Source organism: Gadus chalcogrammus, chromosome 13 (assembly GCF_026213295.1).
Source record: "Gadus chalcogrammus isolate NIFS_2021 chromosome 13, NIFS_Gcha_1.0, whole genome shotgun sequence".
Taxonomy (NCBI): Eukaryota; Metazoa; Chordata; class Actinopteri; order Gadiformes; family Gadidae; genus Gadus; species Gadus chalcogrammus.
The window spans coordinates 14,598,247-14,615,909 of record NC_079424.1 but is presented as its reverse complement, the minus strand read 5'-3'; the positions used below and the strand labels follow the sequence as shown (position 1 = coordinate 14,615,909).

At 44.3% G+C, this 17,663-nt stretch overlaps 1 protein-coding gene across 1 annotated transcript in view; it reads right to left on the bottom strand.

The window, feature by feature from the left end:
- Positions 1-17,663, bottom strand: part of kif5ab (kinesin family member 5A, b) — a 69,722-nt gene that overhangs the window by 49,115 nt on the left and 2,944 nt on the right. Inside the window, exons 2-3 of the mRNA XM_056606534.1 lie at positions 4,732-4,819; positions 2,730-2,803 (exon numbers count right to left, since the gene is read on the bottom strand). Of these exons, the coding sequence (XP_056462509.1) occupies positions 2,730-2,803; positions 4,732-4,819 (162 nt within the window). The remainder of the gene's footprint in view (positions 1-2,729; positions 2,804-4,731; positions 4,820-17,663) is intronic.

The window sequence follows — 17,663 nt, the reverse complement described above, 5'->3', positions numbered from 1 at the left end:
ATAGATTAAATAACGTGACAGTGTCACGTATTTTCGTGAGACCATACCCGTACTTCCATGAGTATACTTAAAGGAAGTATACTATACGCACTATCTACTACGTTATTTTTTCAGATGTGAGTGCTGTTCCAAATCGAGTACTCCGTGGTGCACTTACCGGAAATTACGATCACGACTGCCGCCGTGGCTCCTCCCCCGCAATAAACATCCCGCTTTGAACGGTGAACTCTTTACGCCTAGCAGCTATAAAAACTATAACAACTACAAAATGACTCTATTAATGCAGGCTATGTGGAAAATGCGCCGACTTTGGCTCAGCCTGGCTCCGCCTCTTCCGCTACGTAGCTAAGATGGCTGCCGTTGAGTGCGGGGAGTGTCCTTCAATCCACACTTCAGGATTAGCCCGTTTTGAGTACGGCATCCGGGTCCTTGAAGTATACTTCTTTTCGCCGGATCTGAATTGGAACGTACTGCGTACTCAAATTTTGGCTAGTAAGTACGGACAGTACGGGTATTGGAACATGGCACAGGTTCGAGCGTGTGCATGGGTTGAATTGCGTGTGTCTCACGCCGAATGCATGAGACATGAGAGCCCTGTACTTACGTGACACAAACCAGCACCGCAAACGTTCTCTCCCGCTTGAGATGACGTCTTTCTTTATAGGTTCATGGGTCTGATTCGCCGATTTCCCATGCTGATATCCCCGGAGATTCTCGGGCATCTTCGACAATTTGGCTATAGATTGTCTCATTACACGCTAAATAATATAATTATAGCCTAATTATATATATAGCCTATACATATATATAGGCAATATATATAATTAGGCAATATATATATATATATTAGAGCTGTCAAGCGATTAAAATATTTAATCGTGATTAATCGCATTAATGCCATAGTTAACTCGCGATTAATCGCGATTAATCACCAAAAAAAAAAATATGCTAAATATCCCTTGATTTCTTTGTCCCATTTATTCTTCTCATTTTAATTCTCTTATCAACATGGTGAAGTGCATCGGCTTGCCTTGTGTAAATTATTTTTATTGATAACAACATTGGCATATACTGATCAAAACAGGACGATACAAAAAAAGAGCCTATAGTGCAATTAAACGACTGCTTTGAACAAATGTCATTTGAACATAGCAGTCAGGCTACTGCTTCTTTGTTTTGAGCCAAAGAAATGTTTTTTTTTTTTTATAAAAGATTTGCTTTAATCGTGCGATAAAATTTTTGACGCCGTTAAAATTGGTTTGCGTTAACGCCCTTAATAACGCGTTTAACTGACAGCTCTAATACATATACATATAGCATTTGTGGTTTTGGCATAAACATAACTAGGGTGCACTGTACTATCTGCGCACACCCTTTCTGAAGCCTCTCTCTCGCTCTCTCTCTCTCTCGGCCCCTCCCTCTCTCTCTTTCTCTCTCTCTCGTACCGTTTTGTGGAGAACGTTAATTGTCTTAGAACACTCCCATTCAGAATGGATTGGTTTACATTTCGTTCTGTGTAACACGCAAAAAGTCGGACTATCGTGCTCTGGAACACGCTTCAATAAATTAACGTTCATGTGCAGGAGCACGCAATCGCGTGATACCGGGTTGTACCTACAGCATATGTCAGAACCTGCACAATAGTATACAGACCATCAAAGAAAGTTTGATGTGTAGAATTTTGTTTTTAACTTTGTGCTGTTAAACAGAGAAGATGGTCCCCTCTTGGATTGTACAGAATGACAGAAGTCCCCTCTTTGCCTGTTCAAAATGACACTGGTCCCCTGTTAAATGGTATGGAGCGACACTTACACTCCAGTATTTATGTATTCATTAGGGTAGAAAAAAAATGTTAACTGCTTTCTCTATAGTACAAAATAAATAATTTGCCATAGAGCCTTTACACAGTTCTTCCATAGTTCATAAGAGACATTTTGTCATGAGGAAAAAAGACTTATAGATAACAGGGCTAACTAGGGCTGTCAATCAATAAAAATATTTAATCGTGATTAATCGCATTATTGCCCATATTTAACTTGCAAATTGCAAATTAAACGCACATTTTTTAACCCTTCTAAATATATCTTAAAAGATGATTATAGATTATTGATGAGGATTACATTTGTTCTTTTCCACACTTCATGAATAGATCCATGCAGGAGTGTGAGGGTCGCCCCATACCATTTAACAGGGGACTTCTGCCATGTTGTACAATCCAAGTGGGGACCATCTTTTATATTTTCCCATGTAAACACATTGACAGAAGCAACAGTTGCAGTTGGCAAACACTCATTGAGTGAAACAATAGGCACAGACAGCTCCCTTGCTGCAGTGAATGGAGTCCCCTCTTTGATATGTAAATATCGCTTAAGTATTCAAGTCCCCTCTTGGCAACTTCTTTAAAAGAAATCAAAAAAACACATTTGAAGTTATATTATGACAAAATAACTTAAAGCTAAACTCTGTATTATGTTTTTGTATTTTTTAAATGACCAGAAATAGAGGTCCACACTTGGTTGATGAAAACCAATAGTCCCCTGTTGGTAGGGTAAACGTGTATGTGTGTGTGTGTGTGTGTGTGTGTGTGTGTGTGTGTGTGTGTGTGTGTGTGTGTGTGTGTGTGTGTGTGTGTGTGTGTGTGTGTGTGTGTGTGTGTGTGTGTGTGTTTGACATTAAGGAGCCCTGGTGAGTGAGCTCTGCAGGACGTGAATTATTTAACACCACACTACCTCCATGGTGTGTGTCTTCCCGGAAGAGGTCTGTCCATAGGCGAAGATGGTCCCATTGTACCCCCCAAGAACATCTAAACAAGAAAGAAAGGAAAGAAAATGAACATGGTGTATACACACATACACATGAAACACACAAAACTGACCAAATGATTCAGTTTTACAAATGATTGACTAAATGATTTCTCATATATATTATTGATCTTGAGTCAGTCATATGTCAGTGCAACCTATTGGGTTGTGCTAAACTGAATACAAATGGCTTGATTTTTGATTAAAATTAAGCCTACTGGCTAAAGAAAAGGTCTTTGCTTCCGTGGCTTTAGGTCAACGTAGGAGAATGCTTTCTATATAGTGGTGCAGTCCTTCATTCTTCAACCAAGGTTAGTCAATTACCAGGCCTCAGGCCCAACGTGTAGGCCGGTTGAATGTCATTGTGTGGACGCGGTGTCATTAACACCTGTGTTGAACAACACAGCGAGAGCAAAGAACGGGTTCAGGGGCGAAACAGGTTAGCTGACCGGCCGTGTTCTGTGGAAGAATTCAGTCGTTTTTCAGTCTCCATCACCTCCTCGGATTTAGCCGTCTTATATTTGCTGTATGTCTCTCTCTCTCTCTCTCTCTCTCTCTCTCTCTCTCTCTCTCTCTCTCTCTCTCTCTCTCTCTCTCTCTCTCTCTCTCTCTCTCTCTCTCTCTCTCTCTTTCTCTCTATTCTCTCTCTCTCCCTCTCTCTGTCTCTCTCTCTCTCTCTCTCACCTACTCTCTCTCTCACCTTCTCTCACTCTCTCTCTCTCTTCTCTCTCTCTCTCTCTCTCTCTCTCTCACTCTCTCACTCTCTCTATCTCGCTTTCTCTCTTCTCTCTCTCTCGCTTTCTCTCTCCTCACTCTCTCTCTCTCTCTCTCTCTCTCTATCTTTCTGACCTCAGCCCAGCAGCATGTCCTTACGATCAAGCCTTCCCCCCGAATAAACCACATTCTGGATTCGATGGGAGGGAATAGATTGGCATCGGCTATGACGCCCACAATGCTGAAAATGCTGCTGATAAAGCAGGAAGGAATAATGAGGATGAATGAAGTTCAAGCACTCTATATCTGTTACACTTCCATTCAATTTTTTCATGCTTATATTTTTTCTGTCTCTCTCTCTCTTTCTCTCTCTAATCTGCCTTAATTTCCTCTAAACTTTCCCTTCCATCACCCCAGAGTTCCTCACAGAAGTTTCTCCTTCTGTCTTCTAGCAGTGAGCTAATCTCCCTATCTATGTATGCAGCGCCTTTCAAAACAAAGAGTCTCTCTCTATCTCCCTCTCTGTCTCTGTCTCTCTGTCTCACTGTCTCTCTATCTGATGCGAGTTAAAGGGATTTAAATCTCCTCTGTGAAGATAAAATAAAATAACAGAAAACAAATGAAGGACGCAGATGGGGAGAAAAACAATGAAGAAGCCTGCATGATAGAGCAGAGGGAAGACAAGAAGCAAAGAGAACACCTGTCTCCACACCCATCGCGGGTTGATGGGGAGTGCATGGATGCCTGTGTGCGTGAGTCAGTGCGTGCTTGCGGGCGCACGTGGATACAGGAGGAGGGGGAGGAGAGGGAGCGATGGGAAGTCGGCGGGGAGTCAGTGTCATTTGAGGCATGGATGAGACAGGCCGGCTTCTGCCTGGTGACGATAAGCAAGCGGGCCGATGATCATGCAGGTCGTGTCTAAACGTCGTGGGGTGTGACGTACGGTCTCCGGGAAGCGAGCTGGGTATTTTTGCGAGACAGGCAGGAATATATAAACCCTGCTTATTCATTCATGGCAAACGGTTGGAGGCCAGAAACATCTCAGAAAATAGCATACACTGGATCAATTGCGGAGGGATGGATAAGGGGGAGGGGGAAAACAAAAACGAAGGATGGAGGAATTCCATCAGAGCCCTCTCCCCCCCCCTCCCCACGGCGACCAGTGTGTCAGCCATGTTGCAGATAAGAGAGGTGAGGATGGGTGGCAGTGGATTACCTTTAACAATCTGCTTGGCACATGTGTCGTACACCTGCTCCTGGGTGCTGTTGGTGGGAAACACCCGGTCGAACGCGTAGGATCTCCCCTGTTGGGACCAAGAGAGAAGCGGGTCAGCTACGGGCCACAAGCTACGTCTGCATAAAAGGACGTAACAATGATAAACAGGCATAATCCGCAACACCTCAACGCTGTGCCTTTTGCTTTCGCTAGGGAGTGTCAGCGTCTTAAGAGTGTGAATGTGAGTGTGTGTGAGGAAGAGAGAAATCAAAAAAACGGAGGACGAGTAAGTGTGAATGTGTGTGCATTGCTTACATTTAGATGGCATTTTTATTGATGTATGTTAGTTCTTTTTTTCATGACATTCGTCAGAATATGATATCGAAGCGGAGATGGAATCATAGAGACGTCTGGTGCTTCTCCATAGCACAGTTTCATCCATGTTGCTCTTTGATAATCACTGCAGTGAAATAATGAGTTTTAAGCCTCAGGTGTACAGGATAGCACATCCATTGCTCTAACAAGCCCATCCGTCCAACGAAAATCTGTTTATTACCATGAATACAGTTGTTTGTTTGTAAGAAGTGAGAGGGAGAGAGCGGTAGAGAGACCTTGAGACAGAGGAACACAGTGGGTCAGCGCCTGTATGTGGACGTTTTGAGATGCAGTGTGTGTTTTGTTCAAGACTGCTGCATGTTGTCATCTCCTTTTCTCTCCTTGATGGGCAGAAAACCAAGAGCAGAGGCTCACCCCAGAGTAAAAAGTACCATCACCGATACAATAAGACGGTTCAAAGGGTTGAAATGAAAAATAAATTGGAGATGGGAGCGAAAAAAATGGAGAAGTGGTAAAAGTGTGCACATGTTGTTTTTTGTGTGGATGGGTATGTGTGTGTGTGTGTGTGTGTGTGTGTGTGTGTGTGTGTGTGTGTGTGTGTGTGTGTGTGTGTGTGTGTGTGTGTGTGTGTGTGTGTGTGTGTGTGTGTGTGTGTGTGTGCGTGCGTGCGTGCGTGCGTGCGTGCGTGGATTTGTGTGTGTGTTTGTTTGTGTGTGTGTATGTGAGCGTGTGGGAGGGGGGGGGGGGTAGTTTGTGATGGGAGAGAGTAAATAACTAAAGACATCCACATAAAATGCAGCAGTTAAAATATCAGGCCTGGATATAATGGAAAATCAGTTTTTGGAAAACAGCCTTTCAGCCAGCCAACAATTATGGACAGCGCCATGAAGCCAATATGCAGTCAACCACTTTTGCCAGATAACTGATTGGCCATCTGGCCGACCAAGAAAAAAGTCTCAACATTTCAGACGAGTGAAATAGTGAGGAAGAGTATCGACTTGGATATCCAATCAGCCGTCCAACCGACCAGCCAGTTGGATTAACAGACAGACGGTCTTGTGATATGCTCTGTCATCTGTTTTAACCAAACATTTTATAAAGCTCTCCCCCCCACCCTCTGGGTTTCAGATGCTGTGCCTGACTCTTAATTCGAGTTTGTGCATGTGCTTGTGACTGGGAGTGTGCGTGTGAGTCTTTGTATATGTGTCTGTGTGTGTTTTTATTCGTGAATGTGTGTGTGAGTGTGTGTGTGTGTGTGTGTGTGTGTGTGTGTGTGTGTGTGTGGGCGTGGGCGTGGGCGTGTGGGCGTGGGCGTGGGCGTGGGCGTGTGTGTGTGTGTGTGTGTGTGTGCGTGTGTGCGTGCTTCACACAAGAGCAATCCCTAAGCCTCCCGGTGGGCCAGTGAGGGAACAGCATGATAAACTGTTGTAGTTTTCATAACAATGAATGGGTCCGCAGGGGAGCCATCAGGAGGTATGACTAGCTACCCGGTCCGCTCCTTACAGGATATATAATACAGCGCACTGACAATTAAATTATTCACCTTTCATTCTTATTCTTGCATCAACTGACATTTATTTCTGGAAAGCTTTTCATGCATGATTTCCCAATTTAAAAATGTGTAATTCAAAGTTTGGAAGGTCACTAAGTAATGCCCTCTTGAACTTCATGCTTACACTAAGTAAGCATTAAGTTAGAAGAATATGGCACATTTGGCTGGTCTCCACGGGTCACATTAAAACTCAAGTCATATCCGACTCCATCAGCCTACACTAACTACACCAACTGACTTCTCACCCTGAGTACAGGTGGGAACGTATACCTGCTGCTCCCTGATTAGCCTGAGTAATCCAATAAACAGCTCTGATTAAAGCGTTTCATTTCCCTCCTCGACGTATTGAATCGCCCAACAGCGTCATATTATGCTGATATAAGCTCTGTGTAGGTGCTGTTAATATTTGACAGGAACATTATTACAGAAGGGAAAAAATTACACCCTGCAGGAAACAATACAGAGATTAGCATAATGGAAACACTAGCGGTAATGTTTGCGAGCAAAACTCTTCAGAGGAACAACATTATAAAGGAGGAAAGGAAATAGTAAGAAGTATACTCTAGGTCTAAAAAAAGAAACACAAACCACTTGAAACGTGAAACTTTTTTATTTGGATGATGAGGTATGAACCTGGTGTGACCAATTCAGATGAATCTGAACACCCACTTAAAGAATACCCTATTTCATCCACATGCGCACAAGGACGCAAAAGAGCAATCCACTGGTGAGTACATTGAATTGCTGCCGGTATTCCTGAGGAGCCCTTCTTCCTCACTGTTCACTTCACAGGCGTTCAATTATTTAGCTTGCGCCTGGAAGGGCGCATGCATGAGCGGAGACCTAAACACAGATCTAAACAAAGCAAAACAAACCTTGTTGAAATGACTTGGCACGCTACTTTGTTCCAGGGACTCGGAGTACAACAATCCATCATACGTGACACTGTGTAGACACTGTAGAAACACCGTTGATTCACAACCTGTATGCAAACAAATCACGGGACAAATGCACCACTGTTTCTTGTTTTAACATTTGTCTTTTCTTTTCAGGTTGATCGTTTCAAGGGCCGTAATCAAATCTGCAGGTGCCATCAACAAGCCTCTCATCGCAACTGATTAGCCTCACTGCTGATCTGAGCAACGTTCTTCAGGCTTACACACAGCAGAGCAAGCACACACACACACACACAGACAGATTAACAACAAACATGACACCCCAACGGCAAAACAAAGACTAAAGGTGCGATGGGAGAGGCGTCGGCATATAGATCACGCGGGACGGCAGACATAATGAAGAATCATGGTGTGGCCTTCGTCACAGTGGATGGATGCTACGGTTATGTAACATGGACGAAAACCAATTCTTTGCCAGACGCTTTCTCTGCTGGCTGCTCTGGAAGAGCTAATCTGGGCCTGGGCTGGGTATAAATACATGTAGGCGCATAATATAGGAGCTGTACCCCTCTAAGCCAAGGCTTCTACATGCCCTGCCAATATCGTGTCTACCGACACAGAGCCTGTGTACAAAATACTAAATGAGTGTGTGGTAAATTATTTGATTTGAAATAAGTATGATGTGTATGATGATCTGCAGGCTCTGCATATGAATGCAGTTTGTGTGGCTCTTAAATACTTCAAAGCATGTGCATATTTGTCAACAAGTATTTTTGTATGAGTGTGTATAGGTGTGCAGGTGTATGTATATGTAAGTAAGTATATGTAAATAAGAATGTGTTACCTAGTCAAGGCACATATGCACATATACATATGCCGACAACCGATACGGTCCATCATGACAAACCCACACAAACTGCTTTACTTTAGCCTACATTCTCCTGTCTACCATGAGACAAAGAGAGGGTCTGTTAAAGGCTCGGGGGGAAACAGAGAGAGTAAGAGAGAGAGAGGGGGAGGGTGAGAGAGAGAGAGAGAGAGAGAGAGAGAGAGAGAGAGAGAGAGAGAGAGAGAGAGAGAGAGAGAGAGAGAGAGAGAGAGAGAGAGAGAGAGAGAGGAAGAGAGAGAGGAAGAGAGAGTGGTGGAGAGGATGGGAGTGACAGAGGAAGAGAGAGAGAGCGAGAGAGAGAGGGAGAGCGGGAGAGAGAGAGAGAGAGAGAGAGAGAAATGGAGAGAGAAAGAGAGTGGGGGAATTAAGAACAGGGATTAATTAAGGGAGAGATGGAGCGAGGTTAAAGGATACTTAATGAGCATGATTTCAAAAGCAGGAAACTGAAAATGAGGAAGTTATGAATAGCTGCAAAGAGAAAGATACACGGAGAGAGAGAGAGAGAGAGAGAGAGAGAGAGAGAGAGAGAGAGAGAGGAGGGGGAGAGAGAGAGAGAGAGAGAGAGAGAGGGGGGGGGGGAGAGAGAGAGAGATAGAGAGAGAGAGAGAGAGAGAGAGAGAGAGAGAGAGAGAGAGAGAGAGGAAGAGAGGGAGAAAGGGAGAGACATAGAGAGGGAGAGAGGGAATATGATTATGATTAACTACAAAAAAAGGAATACAGGTGAGAAATTAAGTTACCAAACGGGAGGACAGCAAATGGCCAAGCAGAGGAGGCAGAGCGAGAGAGGGAGAGGCATGAAGAGAGAGAGGGAGAAAGAAACGGTGCTGGGCTGCTACAGCAACTGAATTGAAATGCGGACGGCAGACTGGGTGCTAATGGGAAGCACCCAGGGGACCCTAGAAGCTTTTACACATGCATACACTCATGCGTGCAGACACACGCAAACAGACACACATCAGCCCTAAATCAACACCAAACAAACACAAATACAACCGCCCCCTCATCCACGCTCACAAACAGGCCTGCACACATGAAGTGAATGCCTCACTCCCTTTCTGAAATCCTAGCAGATGTAATTATACCTAACCCTACTTTAAAAGTCGCTCCATTAGGCATTCCACCGGTGGCAAGGGGGCAGCCACCTAAATATTTAAAGAGGGACTTTGACGGGACGATAAGGCGATTAAAGCAAGCTTTCTCCTCCTCCTCCCCGGCTGTGCCACGTCTGATCCCCGCTTCTGTCAGTGTGTGATGGTGCATGGTGTCACAAAGGAGGGACACACGCTCGTCTCTCTGAGCTCCACTGTGTCTGGGGGAGTCGAGTTGGGTTGACTTTCTCCCCTTTCTTTCTTCAAGCTACATGCACTGCACCTCTCTTTCTCACTGCAACGCCCACCGCAATATAGCCCTCACACCCCAATCTCAGCCAGCCAACGCACACGCTCAAACGTACACACAGACACATACACTTGCACGATCGCACACACACACATGCATGCACATTTCTACACAGACGGAAATACAGACACACACACACGCACACAACACGGACACAGACGCACTGAAACATGCACACTGTGACACACACACACTGTGACACACATACACACACACAGATATACAGATATACGCACACACACACACACACACACACACACACACACACACACACAGACTGTGACACACCCACACACACAGATATACAGATATACGCACACACACATACACACACACACAGACTGTGACACATCCACACACACACTGTGACACACACTGTGAAACACACACACACACACACACACAAATACACAATATGATACACAGACACACACACAGAAGCTGACAAGAGAAGCTCAGACGGTGCCGGTGCACGCTACACGAGTTCAGCCAATCAGGCATCCCACTGTACTAGATAGCGGTATCATTAGTGGTTCCTTCGCCAGCAGAGAGACCCTCAGTGTACTCCCACAGCCTCATAGTCCCATGATATTACCCACGCCCCATTCATACATCACCGAGCACAAAGCTCAGCAGATATTACCAACAAAACCCACAGCATCAGCGTGAAAGAGAAGGCCTTCTCTCATCCAACCTAACTATTCACTACGGGAAAATGAATCAGTATTATTATCACTGCTGTCACTGCTCTTCATTTAAATGAACTTCAGGGCTTTTCTTTTAAGGTTGTTTTGCACATGTTATATCCATTGTGTGTGTTTACTTCCTCAACGTGTTACAACCTAACTATTTTCTGTGGGAAAATGAATCAGTTATTTTATCAGTCAATGCTGTTTTTTGAATGAACTTCAGGGTTTTCCATTAATATGGAGTATTATATCCATTGTGTGTGTTTACTTCCTCAACGTTTTAACGTTCATTCAATCTCCACATCATCAAGTTTGTTTACAGGAAAGAGCCTCACGCAATTAGCACCCTCCCCCCCCCCCCTCCTCCTCCGCCCTCTCTTCCTCCGATCCGAACTGGAGCACTCTCCGTCACTCATCACTTATTCAGAGCAAAGGCAGGGGAAAGAGGCGGAGAGAATCTCAGGGATGTATAAAGTCAAAAATGGACAGAATGAAAGGATGCGCTTTGTTGGTGGGAAGCCGCAGCAGGAGAGGTATTACCCCTACCTGTGACAGGAGAGGAATGGACAACACACACACACACACACACACACACACACACACACACACACACACACACACACACACACACACACACACACACACACACACACACAAATTGGCAGACAAACACAAGCATACACACAGGCTGACACTCACACATACACAAACTCACACATGCTCATAACACACAGACACTCACACACACATTAACACACACACACTCACACACGCACACACAGACACAGGCACACACAGGCACACACAAAAGTTCACCTCTGCTCAAGATACGCAGGGCAGAAGAAATGTTATGCTGTCCCTGAAGTCGCCTTGGCTGACAAGAGTGACAGAGCGAGTGCAGGAACGCTAGCAAACCTGTCCTCTCACGGGCGCTACAGGGAGACTCTTGCCCACCCCGCTCTGGGTGACCCTGTTCAGCACGCCGCTGAGAGATGTACTCACACAGAGCCGGCACATCACCATGCATCCTGCATCCTGTGTGTGTTTGTGTCTGTGTGCGTCTGTGTGTGTGCTTTTGTCTGCGTACGTATGTGTCTGTGTGTGTATGCGAGGGGTGTGTGTGGGTGGGGAGTGTGTGGGTGTGTGTGTGTGTGTGTGTGTGTGTGTGTGTGTGTGTGTGTTTATGTAAGTGTGTGTGTCTGTGTCAGAGTGCGTGTGAGTGTGAGAGAGAGAGAGAGATAGAGAGAGAGAGATAGATGGACATTTCATTGTATTCTCTTGTAACAACAATTTTGGATTACAGCCATGGCCATAAGAGAACAGGCAAGGTTGACCATAAAAATCAATAATAATAATAAAATAATCAAAGACATTAGTGCTTGCTTGCCGTTCCCAAAGGAAATATCAAATGCTTTTAAAGCTTCTCTCTCTTTCGCCGTTTACCATCAAACTGTTTTTCACTCACATCCACTGAAACAGCAACATCTTACACTTGCTTAATGCAGTTATTAAATCCGTTAATGAGCCTATTGTATAGGGATGGCGATGTACAATAATGTTAATCAGTTAGAATGGATTTGCTAATCATACCGCTCATATGAAAGGACTGAAAAAATAAAATTATAACAAAGATATTGATTACTCACAACACGTAAGTCAATTACGGTATAGTTAATCACAGAGTGAGTGGACTCCATTCTAAATCCAATCAGAAAGCTGCCAGAGGAGTTAATGCTCAAATTAAATTAGTATGCAAGCTGGTTAAGATGCAAGAGCAGCCACTGCTCCACCTCTGCACCAAAATCTTGAGTGGGGGGTGTGTGTTTGCCTTTTTGCAACCGAAAAATTGGTGCACGTCCTTGCTGATCGATATATTGTTCCAATTATATCCGAATCCAGGGTCATTTACTGCTCTTTGATAGCAGAAGATCCGTGAGAACGGGTGAAGGTACCTGTGTAGCTACTGCGCTGCGGAACAGAGACAGAGACGCATCATTACAGTGAGCCGCTGTTCACCGGCCATGCATGGCGGCGATGAATAATGCATCTGCGGAAGAGGGCAGAATAGAGGCGGGAAATTAACATGAGCTTAACACAGGTGCCTCCATTGATTGCCATGTCCCATACTCTTACTGATCTGGTCGTTTGTCTTGGGGAAAAAAATGGGCAGAAAGTACTAAGCCACAGGATTGGAGAACCTTAATTGATTCTGTAAATGATTTATGACGAATGCATCATTGACAACTGCTCTGTGTATATTTATACTGATTCTGGGGTACAACCACAACCTATAAATCATACACATTATTAATTTATAAAATATAATATATGTATTTCGTAAGGACACAGGCCAGCAGGGAAAACAATGCAGTAAAACAGTAGAACTGCTAGTGCTCTGTTTACAATCCGAAACGCTTGGTAAGACTACTACTTTCAGATAAGATACTCATGAATGACTTTCACCGAGGCACTCATTAACAAGTGTTTTTTTCCGCTTGCCATTTCTCCACAATGCGCATGGGAACTTTTTTATTGGAATTGACCTTTTTCAATACAGGGTGAGCAAAATTTCAACTAAGACGCTCAGTCAGGCATGCACACTTACATTTTGAACACGCACAAACACACACACATACACACACACACATACATTACAGGCACATAAACAAATAAAACGCAAGCACACAAACACACACCAACAAACACAAACACACAAATCTACACACTCCCACTAAAACAAAACCTTTGCCTTGGGAGCTGGTCTCTACTTGGGTATTTAAAGAGCAAGTGAACAAAAAACAGCATTTCTTCTCATACTGTTCGAATTTCCGCTGAAACAGTAGGTTCGCTGACACGTTAAGGATTTTTGCAGGGAAAAGGAGTTTGTTCCTTGAAATATAAATATCAGGTCTTCCTCTGTCCATGAATTATTTTGCATATCATACTTAAAGTTTCACTGTCTAGTGTAGAAGGGGTGGGGGGGAATTCAAAATACATAATCTCCTATAAGGGTCCATATATTCAACAATGATGATTGTTGGAAGGTTAAATCCAAATTGTATCGCATGAAGAATATCTTTATTTAGCCAATATATTTTTAGCTAGTTATTATTCAGTAATTGCTAATGTCAGACATGATTGGTTAAAATAAGCACAAACGTTGAGTCTGCTGTGAGACTTAATTGCATTTTTTTTTTACCTGAAAACATAATTGATGTCATTAATTTAAGAATCATTTTCACAGAAAGGATAACATTTGAAAAAATGATGAGGTGCAATTAGCAAGTTTATTATGAAATGAATAAAGACAGGCTTGCGGCAATATTTGGAAAAATCACTGCACGTTAGTTGCCGCAGTAAACTTTACGTGCTATGCATGCCGTAACAATTCAGTTCGAGGGCCTCCAGCCAAGAGGATTTGTATTGTGAGTATTTCGTTGCTCCTGCAATCAATTGCATGGCAAGCCCTCATTATTTAGTCCTCCAGCTTGTCGTACCCAGAGCAGAACGCTTCTTAAAAAAACCTCACGTTCTCTGGACGGGAGTGAAGTAGATGTCTGTGTTCTACGACGTCACTTCGATAAAGTGACGCGTGGTTAACGGAGGAGGAGGTGGAGGAGGGGGAGGAAGAGGCCCTACCAGCAGGGGTCAGGACTTTTCATGTAGATCACCGACCTGACTTTGAACACCAGGCACGCTGTCCTGTCCTGTGCTTTTGCCGTCGTCACGTACACACTTACAACGTCCCCTCCGTGCTGGGGGGGGGGTCTCAGTGAGAGCGTGGTGTGTCGTTGTGTGTACTTGTGATGCTGCCATGTGCAGTCTTTCGAGCACCCCAGGGCTGACAGGGGGGTGGGGGGGGGGGGGGGGGTGGGGGGGGGGTGTAAAGGGGGTAGCGGGGGAGGAAAGCAGAGAGCTGTGGGGGGGTAAAGGGGGTAGGCGGGGGAGGAAGGCAGAGAGAAAGGATCGTAGCTAATAAGGGAAAGGATGCTGTGGCCAGCGTCCCCGCGGGTTGGTCGGGAGCCGCATTGTTCCGGCCCACTTCACACATGAAACACAACTGGGGGGAAAAACACAGCACAGGCTTATCTCACCCTAACACACACACACACACACGCACACACACATATGTGAGAACAGGAAAAATAACGAATAACCGAGCCAAGCATATGTTGTGTTAATTTCCGGTTGAGTGTGACTGGCGACAGCACAATATGTATTGTTAATATTGCAAAAGTGAGAAAGTGGGGAGAAACGGAGCGCTGTAATGGTAAACTGTGTTCTGTGGTTCAATCATGAAAGCGTGATTCACGTAATTAAATCACCATGCTTTTCTGATTTCTAATCTTGTAAGCCTTTCTGTCTCTGGGTCTCATACTGCGTAAGACATCTATATGTATATAAACTAGTATAGACTAAGACTCTTTGGCAGCAGAGGATCTGCCAGTGAATTCATTCACGCCCACTGAAGACCTCTACCTGAGTCAGTGAGACGGAAGATGAGCATTTGAGGCCCTCATCATCTTACAAAACGGCTGCTGGGGAAGAAATGAAACTGGAGTGAACTCATTATACTATGGAAATGAAATGAAAAATACAATGACGGCCATAATGCGATATACACAGAGACCCAAAAGAGAGAAAGAGAGAGAGTGTGAGAAAGACACAGAGTCAGACAGACACATAACGGCACTCAGACACACAGACAGGCATCCCTATGTACAGAAAGAGACACAGACACAGAATTGCACACAGAATCACTTTGAGCACATAGAGTGGCTGCAATAGCATTTGCAGGGAGGAGATAGTAGTGTGTGTGTGTGTATGTGTGCATGGATTCTGCTTCCTGACCCTGAGCTCCCATCCTATTACAGGGTCTAATTGAGGGGCCTGCATACAGTGCAGGGATGAGAGCGTTTAAATAGACGCAGGAGTTGGGCTTCAAGACATCCGCATTTCGGTACATCAAGGTGGAGGGAAATCAAGAAGGTTTCAGAGCAATGGCTTCTCAGATAAATCTTTCTTGCTTACAGCAGTAAAGTAGCGATAGCAGCAACTCCACATAATGTCTGCTATGCTTTGGGAAATGTGTGATACAGCTGTCACCGCCTTTGAGAAGAGGGACAGTGAAAAACCGTTCCTGGTCAGGTGGAACCCTAGCCAAATGAGATCTATGCGAGAGACATGTTTTCTCGCGTTATAATAAAATGGATGATACATTTTTGTTTAATTAAATGCCAAATGCCATTTGGCAAAGTTGAATGTTTGGAATACTGTTTCCCAATCAAACATTTGGTCGATTGGTGTCAGAGGCAACCAATTAGGTTCCTTTAATTGGTCCCACACTAAACGAGCCAGCCCACCAAAGCCCTTGTGATTGCCTATTAACGGGCAGAAACACACTGGCTGTAGGCCTACAATGTGAAGTGTCTAGTATGGAGAAGTAAGCTTTTGGAATCCTGCAGCGCTTCAGTTCTCCACTTCACAGCACTGTGGTAGACAGTTGGATGCGCACAAGTGAGATAAAAAACGAAAGGACGGCTGAGCTATAGAATTATAAATTGTCTGTGGACCAACAGAAAATCAATGGCTCTTTTATGGGCGTTTCCTTTCCTCTTGTTAACACAGAATGGGGGACATTACTGTTCATTGTAGAAAAAGAGGACCCTCCGTATGTCAAAGTCAAGGCAGATACAGGTTTAATCGCACGCCTATATATGCAATGAAATGACGAGGGCAGTCCAAGCCTTAGACTGGGAGTGGCCATTATTATGGACTTGCAGGTGGTAACATCCTTCTCCATGACCGACATGTGCTGCTGATATGCTTCAGTGAGTAAAGTAAATAGTAGTACTTTTATTGATAAATAATAAAGATGCCATAATCGGCCATACCAATAATTAGTCAATATACCATGTGCGCAATATCTGTTAACAAGTACCACTACCCATGCATCTCTAACCATTGTCTATTCATTTCTTATTTATAACCTGTGATACAATTCTGAAAATTCCACAGCTTTGCGATGTAGGAAACAATTACAAAATAAGCATATGAATCACCAACTATACTATTGTATATTGAATGTATCTTTGTTATACTGATGTATAACAAGGATGGTATATTTTTGGAGACAAACGTCATTCACGTCTGTAGGCAAACTCTTGCCAAAAGAGGAGACAGCAGCACCTACAATTTCACAGGAAAAATGCTTCACACCAACTCACTTGTCACATAGGGTTAAGAATAAGCAGACAAAATCACGCTGGTCTCATTCATTTATGCAAATGTCGAATGCGAATGATGAATAGGATCTCGACCTTTATTAATAAATAGAAAACAAACAGGAGCTGCTGCAGGCACACTCTCCCAGCGGGGGGGCAAGCAAGTCAAGCAAGCAAGGAGAGATTCCTAAGCATGCTGTTTTCAAGCCAAACCCCATCTCCCTGGCGAGTGGGGCGGAGTGATGCAAAGTTTCATAGTGTCACTTATTTTTATCTCGCCGGAAATTGTGATGGACAATCTGGCCTTGCGATGGATTATTCCACACGGTCAAACACTGGAGACAGCTGTGTCACGCCAACCGCGGGTGAAACAAGGGTCCAGGCCCAAGGCCAAAGCAGACAGCCATAACCCGAGCATGCTTATAACCATAGTGTGTAGCAGAGGTGGCCCCCTTAGCCACACTGAAAGAGTAGAAAGTCACTCCCAATTTGTATTATCAAGTCTCTTTGAGGCTTTGGTGGCTAAGAGAGGGACTTGAGTGGATGGTGGCCCAATCACTGCAGAACTATAAATCGGTTTTTTTCTTCTGTGACTGCTTGTCACATACTGCTGTTTGGTCTTTTCTGGGGGAGAGAAGTTGATGGCTCCACTGTGGTTGCAGCAACGCGTTGCATTCTGATTTCTCCCCTGGTTGCTGTTGAACTCCGATGAATGAGGGACTGTTTCCTTGAAGGCTGAAAGACCAACCTTGATCTCTGTCAGCCGGAAAGGTCTCCAAATGTCTTTTGACAGCAAGTGTTGCACCCTCGTCAGCAGATTCTATGTCGAAGTGTCAGGGTTCAATTAATAAGCCATGAATAAGGAAGAGTCATACAGTGACATATCCTTGCGTCTCTGTCTATGTATATAACTACGAAGCTCCTCCTGCGCATGACCTTTAAAACCTG